The sequence below is a fragment of the Salvelinus alpinus genome, chromosome 9 (genome assembly GCF_045679555.1).
Source record: "Salvelinus alpinus chromosome 9, SLU_Salpinus.1, whole genome shotgun sequence".
Lineage (NCBI taxonomy): Eukaryota > Metazoa > Chordata > Actinopteri > Salmoniformes > Salmonidae > Salvelinus > Salvelinus alpinus.
In genome coordinates this window covers 52,999,427-53,020,541 of record NC_092094.1, presented here as the reverse complement: position 1 = coordinate 53,020,541, position 21,115 = coordinate 52,999,427, and the positions used below count along the sequence as shown (strand labels likewise).

General features: G+C 43.8%; 1 protein-coding gene across 6 annotated transcripts in view; it reads right to left on the bottom strand.

Moving 5' to 3' along the window:
- Positions 1-21,115, bottom strand: part of ppip5k1b (diphosphoinositol pentakisphosphate kinase 1b) — a 78,487-nt gene that overhangs the window by 10,396 nt on the left and 46,976 nt on the right. For 2 of the 6 annotated variants that reach the window (XM_071326656.1, XM_071326657.1), the window contains exons 23-27: positions 20,951-21,067; positions 20,734-20,871; positions 17,246-17,348; positions 15,584-15,712; positions 13,447-13,509 (exon numbers count right to left, since the gene is read on the bottom strand). In XM_071326656.1, the coding sequence (XP_071182757.1) occupies positions 13,447-13,509; positions 15,584-15,712; positions 17,246-17,348; positions 20,734-20,871; positions 20,951-21,067 (550 nt within the window). The remainder of the gene's footprint in view (positions 1-13,446; positions 13,510-15,583; positions 15,713-17,245; positions 17,349-20,733; positions 20,872-20,950; positions 21,068-21,115) is intronic. The other 4 variants (XM_071326658.1, XM_071326659.1, XM_071326660.1 and 1 more) reach the window with 2 other exon arrangements.

Below are 21,115 nucleotides of genomic sequence, written 5' to 3'. Positions count from 1 at the left end.
CCTAGAGATGAACGTACTTTGGTACGAAAAGTGCAAATCAATCCCAGAACAACAGCAATGGACCTTGTGAAGATGCTGGAGGAAAAACAGGTACAAAAGTATCTATATCCACAGTAAAACGATTCCTAATCGACATAACCTGAAAGGCCGCTCAGCAAGGAAGAAGCCACTGCTCCAAAACTGCCATAAAAAAAGCCAGACAAGGTTTGTAACTGCACATGGGGACAAAGATAGTACTTTTTGGAGAAATATCATCTGATCTGATGAAACACAAATTGAATTGTTTGGCCATAATGACCATTGTTATCTTTGGAGGAAAAATGGGGAGGCTTGCAAGCCGAAGAACACCATCCCAACCGTGAAGCACAGGGGTGGCAGCATCATGTTGTAGGGGTGCTTTGCTGCAGGAGGACTGGTGCATGTCACAAAATAGATGGCATCATGATGCAGAAAAAATATGTGGATATATTGAAGAAACATCTCAAGACATCAGTCAGGAAGTTAATGCTTGGTCGCAAATGGGTCTTCCAAATGGACAATGACCCCAAGCATACTTCCACAGTTGTGGCAAAATTGCTTAAGGACAACAAAGTCAAGGTATTGGAGTGGCCATCACAAAGCCCTGACCTCAATCCTATAGAAAATTGGTGGGCAGAACTGAAAAAACATGTACGAGCAAGGAGGCCTACAAACCTGACAGTTACACCAGCTCTGTCAGGAGGAATGGGCCAACATTCACCAAACTTATTGTGGGAAGCTTGTGGAAGTTAAACAATTTAAAAGGCAATGCTACCAAATACTAATTGAGGTTAAATGTAAACTCTGACCCACTGGGAATGTGATGAAAGAAATAAAAAGCTGAAATAAATCATTATCTCTACTATTATTCTGACATTTCACATTCTTAAAATAAAGTGGTGTTCCTAACTGACCTAAGACAGGGACTTTTTACTGGTATTAAATGTCAGGAATTGTGAAAAACTGAGTTTAAATGTATTTGGCTAAGGTGAATGTAAACTTCCGACTTCAACTGTATACTGTTGCATGTACAGTGCCTTCGGAACGGTTGACTTTTTCCACATTATGTTAAGTTACAGCCTTATTCTAAAATTGATTAAATTCATGTTTTTCCTCATCAATCTACACACAATACCCCATAACGACAAAGCAAAAACAGGTTTACACACATTTTTGCAAATGTATTAAAAATAAAAAACAGAAATAGCTTTTTTGTATAAGTATTCAGACACTATGATATGAGACTCAATTGAGTGCATCCTGTTTCCATTGATCATCCTTGAGATGTTTCTACAACTTGATTAGAGTCCAATTGTGGTAAATTCAATTGATTGGGCATGCTTTGGAAAGGCACACACCTGTCTATATAAGGTCCCACAGTTGACAGCGCATGTCAGAGCAAAAACCAAGCCATGAGGTTGAAGGAATTGCCTGTAGAGCTCCGAGACAGGATTGTGTCGAGGCACAGATCTGGGGAAGGGTACCAAAACATTTCTGCAGCATTGAAGGTCCCAAAGAACACCGTGGCATCCATCTTCCCCCATGGAAGTTTGGAACCACCAAGACTCTTCCTAGAGCTGGCCGCCCAGCAAAACTGAGCAATCGGGGGAGAAGGGCCTTGGTCAGGTAGGTGACCAAGAACACGATGGTCACACTGACAGAGCTCCAGAGTTCCTCTGTGGAGGTGGGAGAACCTTCCTTCTGGACGACCATCTCTGCAGCACTCCTCTGGTCTGATGAAACCAAGATTGAACTCTTTGGCCTGATTGCCAAGCGTCACGTCTGGAGGAAACCTGGCACCATCGCTACGGTGAAGCATAGTGGTGGCAGCATCATGCTGTGGCGATGTTTTTCAGTGGAAGGGACGGGGAGACTAGTCAGTATTGAGGGAAAGATTGACGGAGCAAAAGTGAGAGAGATCCTCGATGAAAACCTGCTCCAGAGCACTCAGAACCTTAGACTGGGGGGGAAGGTTCACCTTCCAACAGAATAACCCTAAGCACACAACCAAGTCAACACAGGAGTGGCTTCGGGACAAGTCTCTGAATATCTGTGAGCGGCCCAGCCAGAGCCCAGACTTGAACCCGATCTAACATCTCTGGAGAGACTTGAAAATATCTGTGCAGCGACTCCCCATCCAACCTGACAGAGCTTGAGAGGATCTGCAGAGAAGAATGGGAGAAACTCCCCAAATACAGGTGTGCCAAGCTTGTAGCGTCATACTCAAGAAGACTCTAGGCTGTAGTCACTGTCAAAGCTGCTTCAACAAAGTACTAAGTAAAGGGTCTGAACACTTATGTAAATGTAATATTTTCAGTTGTTAAACATTTCTAAAATATGTTTTTGCTTTGTCATTATGGGGTAGTGTGTAGATTGATGAGGGGGAAAAAACAATATAAATCCATTTTAGAATAATAAATGTGGAAAAAGTAAAGCGGTCTGAATACTTTCCGAATGCACTGTAGATCTAGATTATTTAAGGCTTGATTATATAGAAATATCAAAACGTTCTTTCAATAACTCCAAAGCAATAGCATATGGCGCAGGAACCACGGACACGTTGCCTTTTTTCTATAATCAAGACACCTGCCGGTAACTGTTAACTGGTTAGGCCAGCTCATGAGGTCTCCCAAACATCTGTCAACTAGGTAGGACTCGCATCACAAAAGAGACATATATAGCTATTATTTTTACCCTTAAGAGTAGGAGTAAAAGGCTCTATTCTCATCACTTACGACCATTTTTCTACTCTGAGACGCTTCGTGGATACGGCCCCTGATCTATAGCTCCCTTTGCCTTTCCCCTCTCTCTCTGCTAGCCACGGTCTGTCTAGCTCCGTTATTTCTTCTCCTAGTCAATCCATCTGTAGTTCCCCGTCTTTGTGCTGCAGCCTTTCACCTCCATATGGATATCAAATTCAGCTCACATACCAGATGCAGTGAAAAGGATAAGACTGATGCTACACTGCACCATTCATTCACTACCTGTGAGACATCGTGGAAGAGCACACAACATAGAACTACACTATATATTCCAAAGTATGTGGACACCACTTCAAGATAGTGGATTCGGCTATTTTCAGCCACACCCGTTGCTGACAGGTGTATAAAATCGAGTACACAGCCATGCAAACTCCATAGACAAACATTGGCAGTAGAATGGCCGGTACTGAAGAGCTCAGGGACTTTCAACCATCATAGGATGCTAGCTTTCCAACAAGTCAGTCAGTTCATAAAACTTCTGCCCTGCTAGAGCTGCCCCGGTCAACTGTAAGTGCTGTTATTGTGAAGAGGAGACGTCTAGGAGCAACAACGGCTCAGCAGCAAAGTGGTAGGCCACACAAACTCACAGAATGGGAACGCGGAGTGCTGAAGCGCATAGCGAGTTCCAAACTGCCTCTGGAAGCAACGTCAGCACAAGTACTGTTTGTCAAGAACGTCATGAAATGGGTTTCATGGCCGGGCAACCGCACACAAGCTTAAGATCACCATGCACAATGCCAAGTGTCGGATGGAGTAGTGTAAAGCTCGCAACCATTGGACTCTGGAGCAGTGGAAACGCTCGGACGAGTCTGTGAGAACGCTACCTGCCCGAATGCATAGCGCCAACTGTGAAGTTCGGTGGAGGAGGAATAATGGTCTGGGTCTGTTTTTCATGGTTCGGGCTAGACCCTTTAGTTCAAGTGAAGGGAAATCTTAACGCTACAATGACATTCTAGACAATTCTGTGCTTCCAACTTTGTGGCAACAGTTTGGGGAAGGCCCTTTCCTGTTCCAGCATGACAAAGCCCCCGTGCACAAAGCACGTTCCCTACAGAAATGGTTTGTCGAGATCGGTGGGGAAGAACTTGACTGGCCTGCACAGAGCCTTGACCTCAAACCCATCAAACTAATTTGGGATGAATTGGAACACTGACTGCACTAATGCATTTGTAGCTGAATGGAAGAAAGTCCCTGCAGAAATGTTCCAACATCTAGTAGAAAGCCTTCCCAGAAGAGTGGCGGCTGTTATAGCAGTAAAGGAGGGACCAATCCCATATTAATGCCCATGATTTTGGAATGAGATGTTCTACGAGCAGGTGTCCACATACTTTTGGTCATCTAGTGTATTTGTGCTGTCAGTTTTTATCCTTGCATAAGCTCAAGCAACACATTACAGGCAGGGTTGGGGAGTAACAGATTTGTAACTGTAATCCTTTATGTTACAAGCTAAATTATTGTAATCAGATTAGATACTTTTTAAAAACTAGATGATTACTTTTAAATTCAGAAAGGAAAACAAAATCAAATTCTTTGGCACTCCTGTTTTCTCAATGACATTCTAAATCAGCATTGAAAAAAGGCACAAGTTTAAGTTTGTTCCACCTGATCAAGTCTGGCCAGAAGTCAAAGACCACTATGATGACATACCAAATGGGTTTGATGGATTGCAGGAATAAGCTTTTGTAGGCTACAGTCCAAGCTATGCCTTCCAATGGTACGACTGCTGTGGGCATCAGTGGTGTAGTCTAACGCAATACGGATATCACTTATTATTTTTTATCTACATTGCGCATTGATGTGAATCACACTGCTGCTCTCTCATTTAGCTATTTGCGCTTTACGGATTGTGGTTGTTGTGGATGGCTGTTCACAAATCCAAATGTGTATTTGAACCCAATAATGGTTGAATTCAAGAAGTTTAAGCTGCCTATCAATCATTGTTTTTGAAACCAGTTGACAGCCAGTGAAAAATGTGCTTGTAACAGCTGCACAGTGCGGTCCCAGCCTATGGAATAAAAGTGGGGCATTTATTGCTCTATTTAATTAATGACGATACAAATGTAATCCATAGGCCTAATGGACACATGTTCAAACTCGCACACTTTTGATACTTTAAAAAGGGGCAATCTGTAGTTGCTACATTCATTTTTGGACACACACAAACATAAATATATATATACACAGGCACCTGCAAGTTCCCAGACATTTCTGGGGGGAATGGCCCTAGCCCTCACCCTCCGATCCAACAGGTTGCAGACATGCTCAATGGGATTGAGATCAGGGCTCTTCGCTGACCATGGCAGAACACTGACATTCCTGTCTTGCAAGAAATCACGCACAGAATGAGCAATATGGCTGGTGGCATTGTCATGCTGGAGGGTCATGTCAGGATGAGCCTGCAGGAAGGGTACCACATGAGGGAGGAGGATGTTTTCCCTGTAACGCACAGCGTTGAGATTGCCTGCAATGACAACAAGCTCAGTCCGATAATGCTGACACACTGCCCCAGACCATGACAGACCCTCCACCTCCAAATCGATCCCAATCCAGAGTACAGGCCTCGGTGTAACGCTCATTCCTTCGACGATAAACGCGAATCTGACCATCACCCCGGTGAGACAAAAACGCGACTCGTCAGTGAAGAGCACTTTTTCCCAGTCCTGTCTGGTCCAGCGACGGTGAGTTTGTGCCCATAGGCGAAGTAGTCGCCGGTGATGTCTGGTGAGGACCTGCCTTACAACAGGCCTACAAGCCTGTCCAGCCTCTCTCAGCCTATTGCGGACAGTCTGAGCACTGATGGAGGGATTGTGCGTTCCTGGTGTAATTCGGGCAGTTGTTGTTGCTATCCTGTACCTGTCCCGCAGGTGTGATGTTCGGATGTACTGATCCTGTGCAGGTGTTGTTACACGGGGTCTGCCATTGCGAGGACGATCAGCTGTCCGTCCTGTCTCCCTGTAGCGCTGTCTTAGGTGTCTCACAGTACGGACATTGCAATTTATTGCCCTGGCTACATCTGCAGTCCTCATGCCTCCTTGCAACATGCCTAAGGCATGTTCACGCAGATGAGCAGGGACCCTGGGCATCTTTCTTTTGGTGTTATTCAGAGTCAGTAGAAAAGCCTCTTTAGTGTCCTAAGTTGTCATAACTGTGACCTTAATTGCCTACCGTCTGTAATCTGTTAGTGTCTTAACGACTGTTCCACAGGTGCATGTTCATTAATTGTTTATGGTTCATTGAACAAGCATGGAAAACAGTGTTTAAACCCTTTACAATGAAGATCTGTTTAGTTATTTGGATTTTTATGAATTATCTTTGAAAGACAGGGTCCTGAAAAAGGGTTTATATTCCATTGATTCTTCAAAAATATTTTTATAAACACCTCATGAGTTCAACTGTCACACTCCATGAGATCCCAAAGTATAAGCTTGTTTTACTCCAATGTTGGGAAACATTGTAAATGTTAACACTGTATAGCCTCATATCAAAATTATTGTTTTAACCATGTTATCATGGATGCTCAGTCCTTGCATCCATAGCCCTGTCTATTCATCTAAGAGTGACTACATTTCTCCAGGCACATCCATCCCTCAGCTTTTCACCAAAACAGTTTTGTTATCGTTTCATCTGTGGGTTTGCCCTTTAAAACAGTTAAACAATAGGCTTATAGCAAATGCAGCAAATGCAGCATATGGCATTCATTTCACACATGTAAATAGCACTTTTCAGTAGTGCTCAAAGCATGCCATTCCATGAGTGCAGCATTTAATTTTCAACTCGAATCAATGAGCCCAATCAGTCATCCATGACAACAAAATCATAAACAGAGTAGGGCTGGCTAATAAGTCCTTAGTTTTGGGGTCATGCTCAGGTAAAACAATTTGGCTAATCTATACTTCCAAGTCCTATTCTTGAAGATCAAAGGGTATAACATTTATTGGAATGACTGGAATTCTGATAGACTTTGGTTTTTAATGTAAAGATATAATTTAATCGTATTATATGTAGTAGAACGCAATGGGTTAGAGGAAGTCAAACATCCATATATGGCAGCTATGTAAACTTTAACATTGACTTATCCTGCAATCGAAGTGGTTCAATTGGTAACACACATTTTTTATTTTCTTCTAACGCCTCTTAAGGGGAAAGTAATCTAAAAGTAACTGAAAGTAATCCGATTACGTTACTGAGTTTGGGCAATCCAAAAGTTACGTTACTGATTACAATGTGGCAGGTAACTAGTAACTAAACAGATTACATTTCGAAAGTAACCTACCCAACCCTGGTTACAGGTCTTTCACTGATCCAGATAAACCCCGAAATGTGTTTTAACCATGTACGGTGGTTCTCTCAGTTAATATAAGACATTATGGCAGCTGTATTTAGCTTTCAAAGGCCATAATTTCTTTCGCCTGCTAGCCAAACTAAAGACAACATCATTTGCTAGCTAACACAACTCTCAAAGAATTCAAGTTCCCGACAGCTACAAAAATAGCTGGTTTGGCATCTTTAAAAAATCCAGAGCACCTTTCAACAGCCTCGTATTATTTCGGGATTCTTTTGGTCCGGTACATACAGTGCCTTCAGAAAGTATTCATACCCCTTGACCCATTCAAAATGTTGTGTTACAGCCTGAATTCAAAATGTATGACAAATATTTTTCTCACCCATTTACACACAATACCCCATCATGAAAACATTTGGAAATGTTGCCAAATGTATTGAAAATGAAATACAGAAATCTCCTTCACCTAACGTATTGCCCAAAGGGTGTGAATACTTGAAGAAGCACATCTCATTGATATAAGTATTCACAACCCTTTGCTATGACACTCCAAATGGAAAGGCAAGGGAAAGGGGAATTTCCTTTGATCATCCTTAATTTCTCTACAACTTGATTGGAGTCCACCTGTGGCCAATTCAATTGTTTGGACATGATTTAGAAAGAAACACAACTTTCTTTATAAGGTCCCACAGTTGACAGTGCATGTCAGAGCAGAAACTATACCATGAAGTCCAAGGAACAGTCCATAGAGCTCCAAGATATATGCCTCATCACAATTATATCTGGGGAAGGGTATAAAACAATTTCTAGAGTGTTGAAAGTTTCCAAGAGAACAGTGGTCTCCATCATTGGGGGAAGAAAAAAAAACTTCCTAGAGCTAGCCGTCCGGGCAAGAAGGACCATTTGAAAAATATAATTTTAATCCATTTTGAATTCAGGCTGTAACAACAAAATGTGGAATAAGTCAAGGGGTATGAATACTTTCTGAAGGCACTGTACATTGCTTTCTGTAAGCATGGCCAACAGAACGTGTGTAACAATTGTAACCAAGGTGTAACATGGCAACCTCATATGTTGCTAGCGGTAATGATGGAAAACACACTATGATTTTGAAATAGTACCTTAGATTTTTTATATTTAATTGTGCAACTTCACAAGCACCGGCTATTAAAGCTTTGAGTCATTTTGGGTGTCTATCAGCTTTGCACATCTGGATTTGGGGATTTTCTCCCATTCTTCCTTGCAGATGTTCTCAAGCTATGTTAAGTAAGATGGGCAGCAGCGGTGAACAGCAATTCTTCCCACAGATTTTCAAATGGTCCTTCTTGCCCGGACGGCTAGCTCTAGGAAGTTTTTTTTTCTTCCCCCAATGATGGAGACCACTGTTCTCTTGGAAACTTTCAACACTCTAGAAATTGTTTTATACCCTTCCCCAGATATAATTGTGATGAGGCATATATCTTGGAGCTCTATGGACTGTTCCTTGGACTTCATGGTATAGTTTCTGCTCTGACATGCACTGTCAACTGTGGGACCTTATAAAGACAGTTGTGTTTCTTTCTAAATCATGTCCAAACAATTGAATTGGCCACAGGTGGACTCCAATCAAGTTGTAGAGAAATTAAGGATGATCAAAGGAAATTCCCCTTTCCCTTGCCTTTCCATTTGGAGTGTCATAGCAAAGGGTTGTGAATACTTATATCAATGAGATATGCATTTTATTTTCTTCAATACTTTTGTAAAAAAAATTAAAACACGTTTTCACTTTGTCATTATGGGGTATTGTGTGTAGACAGGTGAGAAAAAATATATAATTTTAATCCATTTTGAATTCAGGCTGTAACAACAAAATGTGGAATAAGTCAAGGGGTATGAATACTTTCTGAAGGCACTTGCTTTCTGTAAGCATGGCCAACAGAACGTGTGTAACAATTGTAACCAAGGTGTAACATGGCAACCTCATATGTTGCTAGCGGTAATGATGAAAAACGCACTATGATTTTGAAATAGTACCTTAGATTTTTAATATTTAATTGTGCAACTTCACAAGTTTTGAACCACTCAGTGTTCATATTCACCATCTACATAATGATGTTGAAACTTTTCTGTTTTGTTTCCTGGGTCACAAAATGCCATTTCTGAAGGCTTTTTTTTGTGTGGGTGGCACTTGGACTAGCGGTAGAGAGGAGGGAGATCAAAATAAAAGATGGCGTGAGAAAACGTCAGGCTGACAATTCATGTGCGCCCAGTCAATTACATATGTAAATGGAGTATCATTTTCTTCCAAGTCTACCAAGAGAATAGTAATACAGTATGAAGTGCTTCCTAAAATAACTCCTGTACAGCTACAGAGCTCTGGGCTGATGTCTAGTACTCTCAAGGGGGGATGCGTAGGCACAAAAGGGGGACATCGATTCATGCTCCAGAAACTCCCCTGAAATCGGTAGTTTACTGACAGACCACCGCTTAATTAGCTAATGACCTAGATATTCACCACAGACAGATCTTAGATCTTGCCAAAAGACCAACATATCATTAATGGATTCTCAAATGGTACCCAGTCAGAACCTCCCATAATGCAGTGTCACCATCATTCCAATTAAGTATATCTGAAGCAACAATCTTGACAGGCAGCTGTCCCAAAAGGACTGTACAATAGTTGTTTGTGCCATTTCCCATTCATCCCCACCTGTTCATAGTGTTTGCTGTGTTACCCCAACCTAGGGGGTAGCATGCATTGCACTTCACTCAGCAGCGGAAACCCTTCTAGAAGAGGTTTGTCCATGGTCATTCAATATTAAAGCCATGTAGACTTGCCAACATGCAGAGGCAGTGCTGGTTGTCGTGCAGTTTCCAGAGCAGGGGCTGCACAGAATACGGCATCAGGTAGGATGGCCTTTTCTTTTTCTGTCAAGCCTGATAAAAAGATCTCGAAATGAAATGAAAGCTGGCAAAAGATCCTTTTGGATGAAAAGCCTCAGCAGCAAAATGAGTAAGGGGTATCGATCCATCGATAGGAGAAGGAACACCCCCTTTATAGTTGCCACTGCTGCATTTTCTGGCAGGCATGCAGATAGACAGAGCAAGAGACGGGTTAAGAGACAGACACGGAAGGAATAGGGCAACAAATTAGACTGATGCCATACTCATGTAGACAGTGATACCGAGTTAGACAAAAAAAACGAATGAAGACAGAAGAGACGGGGAAAAAAATGAAAAAAAGGGGGGAGAGGGAAAAGCAAAAACAACAAGCCTGCATTGGCAGCACCCCAGCACTGCATGAAGGGGCGGAGGGGAGGACACGGGAGGTCTACAGAGGGCTGACCGTAGAGGCACTCGGGGAGGTCTTGGCCGGACACCAGCCAGTTCCTGAGGAGGCGCAGGTGGTAGGGGCACTGGTGCAGGTGGTGGGCCATGGCCCTGTCCAGAGAGGCCAGAGGGGGGCAACACAGGAGGGCCGGGTCAGTGACGAGCCCCTTCAGCAGCTGGGCTACAAGATGCTCGTCTAGGGGCTCTGAGGAAGAAGAGGCAGAGCGAGGAAGAGAGCACAGTGGAAGAGGAGCAAAAGAAAAAGGCTGTAGGTGGGCCAGCATGTGCATAATGCTAAAGGGGCAGGCACTCGTTTTCATTCAAAAAGAAACAAGGCTACAGGTCCCAGGCTCTCATCCACTCAACTGACACACGGAGAAAGGAAAAACAACTCTCCAGAGCTACGGTTCTCACCATCTGATTATCACAGGGTAATGCTGGGTAATGTACATTGGAAGCCTAAAAATGGAAGAAATGCTTACAGGCATGTCATGCCATAATGCCTCTCTCCTCTCCACGAATTACCAGTAGTCACAAGGCTTTTTTTGGACTCCCCAACACCACACCTGTCTCAGAAGATCAAAGAGCGATGCTTTCTTTCCAGAAAACACTGAACTACCAAACAAGGCATCAATGTTTTCATGTGGAATCAAAAAAACTGCATTTTTATCTCAAAGGGAAATGGAGATCATAGAAAATGGGAACACACCTGAAGACCCTATGAGTAGTACCTATAACCGCCTCAGAAATACTGTAAACAATTGAACAGACGTAACGATATCTCCCTGAGACAAAGATGAGCCCAATGTCAATCTCAAATAGTTCCTTTGATCTCATGCATCATTCATGGCGACACAGGATTGTGTGACTGTGGACGTCTGACTTCGAGAGAGGTCAGGACAAAGGCAACAGGTGTTAATGGGCAGATGGAGTGGGTTGGTTACGTGAATGAGGTCTGTTGAGTACTGTAGGTCGTTACTGTGCATCAGTAACGGGAAATCCCTGTTAGCGCCCACTTGAAAAACAAAGAATCAGACCAAAGAGACACAGAAAAGCCATTTATCCACCCCACCTCTCTTTAAGTACTGCCAGTTTATATAGCTTTATTCATACTTCATACGTGACGCAGGTCCAGACCGTACTGTATCCAAACCCACCTTTCTATATACTGCATGGGCTGCACTGTTTAAGGCCTCATAAAAACACTGATCACCGTAGCCACCGCAGTGAGTACCAGCAGAAGTCCACGCAAATCTCTGTCAACACAGACACAGAAACCATGTGTGGAATCTCTCAATTACGGAGGCTATGCATAGTCCATCTGCTCCTCGTAGTCAGATGATCCGGGCACTTGGATGACATACAATACTGCTATTCGGGGAAACTCACTCAATCTGTTTAACGGAGCGAGCCGAGAGCAAGGCCCAGAGTCGGCAGTTTGAATGGGTCTCTCCATAAACCAAGCTACAGAAGAAGTCCAAAAACATGTATATTTGTTCACGTCGAACAATGTCGTGCACAAATGCTCACCACTGTTATTTTTCCCCCATCGTAGCAGCTCAGCTCCAATAGGTTGGGCCAATCTGACTGCCATCAGAGGGTTCATCCATGCATGACGAACCCATCACTGCTGCCTGGACACCTAGGCCATGCCAAGTACCAATATCTTTAATAGCGCACAGCAAAGTACATAGCAACAAGACTAGATTGAGACCAGGAAAAGAGATGGGAGAAATGAACGGTCGGTCAACCCCCCCTCCCCCTCGATGGGCATTCTTGATAACGGAAGTTTCCGGTGATTAAGTGACGTGGACACGTAAAGCAACACATATAGGGCAATATCTCTTCCATAGAACGTTGTAATGTGAATGCCCTTTCTGTCAACCACCAAGTGGTACAGCCACGTTTGAACGCCAAACATGAATTCAAATGAAATGAATAGATTCAACCCTTTCCTCCACTACCCATTGTTTGATGCTATTATTCAGTAGGTTTAGCACGAACTCCGTTTTCATTGGGTCAAACTGAAAGGTCTATCGCGAGCCGAACAAGAGATTTTAACAGTCATTTCATGTGTAAAAAGTTGTTTTTTTGAAGGCTATTCATTAGCTTTAAACACAGGTTATCCTAATCTAAAAGTAGACTGGAATGGTGGAGGGGCTAACCATCTCTCCAGAGAATGGGTTTGAATGAACAAAAAGGAGCATGTGAGGATAAGTAATATGTATACACAGCAACACATGGTGATATATCAGAGGGGATATATTCCATATACAAACACTGAGTGTACGAAACATGCTCTTTCCATGACATAGACGGACCAGGTGAAAAGCTATGATCCCTTATTGACGTCACTTGTTCAATCCACTTCAAATCGCTGTAGATGAAGGGGAAGAGACAGGTTAACAAAGGATTTTTTAAGTGTTGAGACATGGATTGTGTATGTGTGCCATTTAGAGGGTGAATGGGCAAGACAAAAGATTTAAGTGCCTTTGAACGGGGATATGGTAGTTGGTGCTTGAGGCCCCCGGTTTGTGTCAAGAACAGCAACGCTGCTGGGTTTCACACGCAACAGTTTCCCGTGTGTATAAAGAATGGTCCACCACCCAAAGGACATCCAGCCAACTTGACAACTGTGGGAAGCATTGGAGTCAACACAGGCCAGCATCCCTGTGGAACGCTTTCGACACCTTGTAGAGTCCATGCCCCGGCAAATTGAGGCTGTTCTGAGGGCAAAAGGGGGTGCAACTCAATATTAGGAAGGAGTTCCTAATGTTTTGTACACTCAGTCTATATCCATCCTGTAGGAAAATGGTGAGTCAAAGAGACATATATTAACAGATAAATGCAGTGTAGAGGCCGGTAAACACAGATGTTGTTAAGAATGAACGTTGAAACCAAACAGATGGAGACAGGACGTCTTGTGAAGTAGAAACTCAAGAGAAATTGAGATCGTGATATTACGATGAAATTACGCAGCCAATTTCAAACCCAAATAGTTTCCCCCAAAAGACATGCAAGATAAAAGGGAAACTAAGGAGTGGCGAGGTATACTTGAAAAAAAGGCAGACATACCGTTAGTCGGATGCCTGGCAAACGACACAGAAAATCTCTTTACTGCCGGCATAGAGAACAGGTCTGAGGAAATAAGAAGGGTAACTGGCGTTACTGGGGATACATGCTACCTGTGCACATGCCTGTATCTAGTGTGAGTGCATATGTACCTACGTGTGTGTTTTCCTGACACCCATGTGTCTTTAAACGAATAAATGTATTTATTTATTTATTCATTCTTTATTTAACTAGGCAAGTCGGTTAAAGAACAAATACTTATTTACAATGACGGCCTACACCGGCCAAACCCTAACGACGCTGGGCCAATTGTGCGCCGCCCTATGGGACTCCCAATCACGGCCGGTTGTGATACAGCCTGGAATCAAACCAGGGTCTGTAGTGACGCCTCTAGCATCGAGATGCAGTGCCTTAGACTGCTGCGCTACTCGGGAGCCCGAGTAGGTCCCCTCTATAATGCTGCAGCTACGTACGGTAAATGTGTGTCTGTTCGTGGTGAGTGATATGCAGCATGGGAAGGCAGCATGGAAGAAGGGGTAATGAAGGAACAATGGAGAAAGTGGATGGGATGAAAAAGTGAATGATTGTGGTTGTTTTGAATGGAGACAGAGGACTGACATTTGGCACTGGTGAAGTGGGCATTTGCGGAAGTTACCAATAGCCTAAAATGTACTTCAATCTTCAATCTTTCTGGAACAGTCTTTTGAGTCTATTCTCTACAAAGAATATGCTACGATAAAATTATCTGGAAAGGAAACATCCAGTGATGGCAACAGATTTAACAACAACCTATATTAAAATAGTGTAACCATCTGGATTTGAGAGCTGTGACTCTATAAACACAATCATTGCTCATTTGTCTTTGTAAACGTACCAGTGCCTTTGGCCAGCATTATGTGTGTCTGTGAGAGTGAGTGAGAGATTGCAAAAACACACAGAGACAAAACCCCCCATCACCAGAGAAAAGCCTTGGTGTTATTCTAAACCCCACACATCTCTAGTCTCATACAAGCAAAAGATGTAACATCTTCAAGCATAATATTAAAGCGACCATTTCTTAAAGTGTACCTAATATCAAGTATACTGTGAAAGCAAAGTGCACAGTGACACCCATTGGACAAAAAGGGCACTTCAATCCGCAGTGGAACAATCGTTCCTCTTCACATGCAGGTGGCAGGTCATTTGTTCTTCATATTACATACTGTGCAGTTACTATCAGGGTACTGGCTGATCTGATGACAAGAGGTAGGTGTCAGGTTTTGGATTAAATTAAGCCAATCATTGTGCGCCAACATTCCAAGCCATATGCCCTGATGAAAACATTTGCGATAATCAGAGCTCAATTTATATGAGGCCCCCCTGGTGGCTATAATAATAGTCAACTCACCATTTCACTCTATAGTGAGTCAGGAAATTGTGGTATGCAAGTGGGAATTACGCAATGCTGGATTAATGGATCTCAAGGCAGATTTGATCCAAGCCTTCGCTTCCCTAAATTAAGGGGTTAATATAGAAAATTCCCTGTTGATTAACAAATCCTTTTACCCCCTAGTTATGACATGACATGCACACTGATACAGAATATATACAATTGTATAGACGAGATTTACTTAGCAACCTGAAGTCGCTCTGGATAAGAGCGTCTGCTAAATGACTTAAATGTAAATGTAAATGTAATCACACACCGGTTACGTCATGTAATCAAAGGAAGGCCATGTTGCTTTGATTAGGAGAAGCAGGATTACTGGTCATGGGTAACGCATTTGATTGTGCGCAATCCAATACCAATCCATGCTCAGCATGCAATGTATAAAACCTCAATTCTTAGCATATAATCACAATTGTGGTCACTGCTCATGCTGTTGGGGGATCACTCAAGCAGAGGATTGTTCTAGAGGCAGAAGGATAGAGGGGGGAAAGGAGGGCTCTCGGATAATTTGGGTGATCAAATAACTTCTTGTCCACTAAGGTTGGGAAGGAGAGACAAGAGTGTTTGAGCAGGAACTAAAATGGCAGATATGGCAGACATTTTTTTTTTTTTTTTTACAGGCACCATGTACGGCATTTTCAGCGGCCATGTAAAACGACAGGAGTTAGATAGCGGTCGATAGAGACAGAGATGGATAGAGGAAGGACGTACCATCTCCAAAAGGCAAACCGGGGGACAAGGGGGGTTTGCGGTGGTGGGTGCGGACGTAGTCCCGTAGGTTGGGGGCGCTAGAGGACACCCCCAGGACAGAGGCACTGAAGAGGCCCGAGCACAGGGACCCTGTTGTGGAAGAACCGCGGGGTGGGAGAGAGGAGGGGAATGGGGGATGGGAGGGGGGGGGGTTAGTACTCATTGCACACCATGCGGTTCTTAATAAGAGCAGTTCAGTGTTGCTAAGGGGGGTGTGTGTGTGTGTGTGTGTGTGCCTGTTTATGAATAGAGTGGAGCACACAAACGGAGACCACTCCTAACACCGGGCCCCTAACCCCTCCTACAAGAAAAATAGATAAGGCCTCTCCTTAAGGTCTCCCGGGATAGGAGACTGCCTAAAGGCTTTACACTTATATCAACAACTGGTAGGACCACAGACAAAGGAAGACATGGATTTAAGAAATAAGGGGGCTTTTTAGTGTGAATACAATGCAATACAAGACTAATGAGAACCTAATATAACAAAGTGGTCAAGGACTGTGGGGACAGAAACATTGCTATTGTCACAAATAACATAGGTTTTCTATAACCATCTGTTCAATTCCTAAAGCAGTTGGCATAGAAATAGTCACAGCAGAATAAGAATGCACCTTTATTTTTCCTTTATTCTGGTCTAAAGTGAGCTGTGCTGGAATCGGTGGTTTGGTGGGATGCAGGGACAGCGACAACATTTGAATGGTAATTTCAAAACAGGTTGATATAATTGAACACGCTTGGTGCATACAGTACAGTAGGAGAATGGAAAAGCAGTGGAAAACACATGCACAGGTCAAACCAACCTCAGCCCGAGTTCACATCAATGAGATGCATCCATTGCACACTTTTATTTGTTTTATAAGGGCTTAGTAAGGTGTGAATATCACTGTGTTAGAAAGTGGCCGGACGTAACAAGCACCTCCAAATCCACGCACGGGGGACTAATTGTATCTGCGGTTAAATTGAATCAACTTGTGGAAGATTCCTTGCTTCTCTTGACAGATGAATGTAAATGGAGACAGACTGGAATAGCATCCAGGGGGGGGCTCTGCGGAGCCCAGACCCCCATATATAGAGCCCTATTGGCAGGATAGGTCCTTGGTGGTGGGGCTCTAAGGCTACGTCCCAAATGGACCCCTATTCCCTACATAGTCCAGTACCTTTGACCAGGCCCATGGTGGTGCACTATAAAGGGAATAGGGGGGCCATTTGGGACACAGCCTAAGATGCATTCTCTCCATTGACCTCTGGCCTACATAGTCTAAGCCTGGGAGCTTTGGCTGCTGGACCTACCTACCACTATGGAGTCACGGCAGCTATGCAGCCATCAGAAAGAGAGAGGAAGAAAAGGAGCGAGAGGGAGAGCGTGAGAGAGACAGAGGGAGGCAAAAGACAGAACGAGAGAGAGAAAGGGAAAGAGAGGTACAGAGAGAGAGAAAGGGGGGGAGAGAATGAGGGGGCCGGAGAGAGAACGAGAGAGCAACAGAACGAGAGACAGAACGAGAGAGCGAGCGAGACACAGAGAAAGAGGTCATTCACATGACCCAAAGAGATTAGTGAGTGCTGATGACAGCGTTGCAGAAATATGACAGTGGCAGCAGTGGTTGGCAGAAACCAGATACCCACCTAGGCCAGTCAGTTTGATCTCAGGAGACTGGCGCGAGCAGGAGGGGAAGAGGCGGTAGGAGGCGCCCTTGGAGGAGGAGCCGGAGGAGGTCTCGGAGAGGACCTGGGTGGGGACAGGGAGACTGTCACAGTGCGACAGACCGAGACTGTCACAGTGCGACAGACCGAGACTGTCACAGTGCGACAGACCGAGACTGTCACAGTGCGACAGACCGAGACTGTCACAGTGCGACAGACCGAGACTGTCACAGTGCGACAGACCGAGACAGACAAACAGCTAACACTTAGACAGGTAGCGAAATAACCAAGCAGTCACTAGACAGTCACAGTCATTAGACATCAAATCAAATGTTATTAGTCACATGCGCCGAATACAACAGGTGTTGTACACTAAGGACCTTACAGTGAAACGCTTACTTACGAGCAGTTGAAGTCGGAAGTTTACATACACCTTAGCCAAATACATTTAAACTCAGTTTCACAATTCCTGACATTTTATCCTAGTAAAAATTCCCTGTCTCGGGTCAGTTAGGCACACAGAATGTGAAATGTCAGAATAATAGTAGAGAGAATGATTTATTTCAGCTTTTATTTCTTTCATCACATTCCCAATGGGTCAGAAGTTTACATACACTGAATTAGTATTTGGTAGCATTGCCTTTAAATTGTTTCACTTGGGACAAACGTTTCAGGTAGCCTTCCACAAGCTTCCCACAACAAGTTGGGTGAATTTTGGCCCATTCCTCCTGACAGAGCTGGTGTAACTGAGTCAGGTTTGTAGCCCTCCTTGCTCGCACACGCTTTTTCAGTTCTGCCCACAAATTGTCTATAGGTTTGAGGTCAGGGCTTTGTGATGGCCACTCCAATACCTTGACTTTGTTGTCCTTAAGCCATTTTGACACAACTTTGGAAGTATGCTTGGGGTCATTGTCCATTTGGAAAAACCATTTGCAACCAAGCTTTAACTTCCTGGAGATGTTGCTTCAATATATCCACATAATTTTTCTGCATCATGATGCCATCTATTTTGTGAAGTGCATCATTCCCTCCTGCAGCAAAGCACCCCCACAACATGATGCTGCCACCCACGTGCTTCACGGTTGGGATGGTGTTCTTCGGCTTGCAAGCCTCACCCTTTTTCCTCCAAACATAACAATGGTCATTATGGCCAAACAGTTCTATTTTTGTTTCATCAGACCACAGGACAGTTCTCCAAAAAGTACGATCTTTGTCCCCATGTGCAGTTGCAAACCGTAGCCTGGCTTTTTTATGGCGGTTTTGGAGCAGTGGCTTCTTCCTTGCTGAGCGGCCTGTCAGGTTATGTCGATATAGGACTCGTTTTACTGTGGATATAGATACTTTTGTACCTGTTTTTCCTCCAGCGTCTTTACAAGGTCCTTTGCTGTTGTTCTGGGATTGATTTGCAATTTTCGCACCAAAGTACGTTCATCTCTAGGAGACAGAATACATCTCGTTCCTGAGCGGTATTACGGCTGCGTGGTCCCATGGTGTTTATACTTGCGTACTATTGTTTGTACAGATGAACGTGGTACCTTCAGTCGTTTGGAAATTGCTCCCAAGGATGAACCAGACTTGTGAAGGTCTACAATTTGTTTTCTGAGGTCTTGGCTGATTTCTTTTGATTTTCCCATGATGTCAAGCAAAGAGGAGGTAGGAGTTGAAATACATCCACAGGTACACCTCCAATTGACTCAAATTATGTTAATTAGCATATCAGAAGCTTCTAAAGCCATGACAATTTTCGGGAATTTTCCAAGTTGTTTAAAGGCACAGTCAACTTAGTGTATGTAAACTTCTGACTCACTGGAATTGTGATACACTGAATTATAAGTGAAATAATCTGTCTGTAAACAATTGTTGGAAAAATTACTTGTGTCATGCACAAAGTAGATGTCCTAACCGACTTGCCAAAACTATAGTTTGTTAACAAGAAATTTGTGGAGTGGTTGAAAAATGAGTTTTAATGACTCCAACCTAAGTGTATGTAAACTTCCGACTTCAACTGTACATGGTAGAGTTAATTAAAGTGACTATGCATAGATAACAGGGTTTCTGGGATGGTGCTGTTGATGTGAGCCATGACCAGCCTTTCGAAGCCCTTCATGGATACAGACGTGAGTGCTACGGGTCGGTAGTCATTTAGGCAGGTTACCTTAGTGTTCTTGGGCACAGGCACTATGTTGGTCTGCTTAAAACATGTTGGTATTACAGACTCCGACAGGGAGACGTTGAAAATGTCAGTGAAGACACTTGCTAGTTGGTCAGCGCATGCTCACAGTACACGTCCTGGTAATCCGTCTGGCCCTGTGGCCTTGTGAATGTTGACCTGTCTAAAGGTCTTACTCACATCGGCTGCGGAGAGCGTGATCACACAGTCTTCCAGTACAACTGGTGCTCTCATGCATGTTTCAGTGTTATTTGCCTCAAAGCGAGCATAGAAGTAGTTTAGCTCGTCTGGTAGGCTCGTGTCACTGGGCAGCTCTCGGCTGTGTTTCCCTTTGTAGTCTAATGGTTTGCAGGCCCTGCCACATCCGACGAGCGTCAGAGACGGTGTAGTACGACTCGATCTTAGTCCTGTACTGATGCTTTGCCTGTTTGATGGTTCGTCGGAGGGCATAGCGGGATTTCTTATAATCCTCCGGGTTAGAGTCCCGCTCCTTGATAGCGGCAGCTCTAGCCTTTATCTCATTGCGGATGTTACCTGTAATCCATGGTTTCTGGTTGGGGTATGTACATACGGTCACTGTGGGGACGACGTCATTGATGCACTTATTGATGAAGCCAATGACAGATGTGGTGTACTCCTCAATGCCATTGGAGGAATCCCAGAACATATTCCAGTCTGTGCTAGCAAAACAATCCTGTAGCTTAGCATCTGCTTCATCTGACCACTTCTTTTATTGATCTTGTCACTGGTGATTCCTGCTTTAATTCTTGCTTGTAAGCAGGAATCAGGAGGATAGAATTATGGTCAGATTAGCCAAATGGAGGGCGAGGGAGAGCTTTGTTCTTTTCCCTCTGGTTGCACATTTAACATGTTGATAGAAATTAGGTAAAACTGGTCTCCATTCATTTGTAAAAACAGACGCATTACTTTACTAAGAATCCACTAATAAGGACGGGCTACATAGAACGTTAAAATGCTATGTAGCCTGAGAAGCATTGGATTTCCGTAAAGTATTACAAAATTAAGGTTTGTCTCTTTCTATGTGGGTTTGGATTCAAACAGGCCTATCACAGCCATACAATATCTGAACAGATGAAAGCTGTGCCTGGGTTGTGTTTATTATTATTATTAACTCAAACAGGTAGGAACTACCTGGATTATCCAATAAGAAACATACATATTTTATTTTCCATTGCAAACGGTTTCCCGTTGCGTGCACCAAAAGACACCACCCTAAAATGTGGAATACACTAAATTTGGGACAGGGGACACAATAACTAATATGGCCCTGATCAAGTACCTCCATGGAGCCAGTCTTGCGGTTGCGGATCATGGGTGATCTTCTGATGCTGACTAGCTCAGAGAGAGGCAGGGCCCGGTCAGGCTCGTCCTGTGATAGGTCCTCCAGACTGCCTTGGTTGGTCTGCTTCTCCTGGTTCTGGATTGGATTAAAGAGAACGATGAGGGGGGCTGTGGACAGACACACACACACACACCCACACAGACACCACACAGACCTCAGCGGAGGCTGGGCGGAAGCCAAAGCCCAGAGGGACGTTCTCCTCGTCCTCACAGCTCTTCACCCCGGGACTGAAGTGGAGCTCCACGTGGAAACGCTCCTCTGAGCCGGGGTCCTGTTCAACACACACGGAAACACAAAACATAAGCAATGATGCTATACT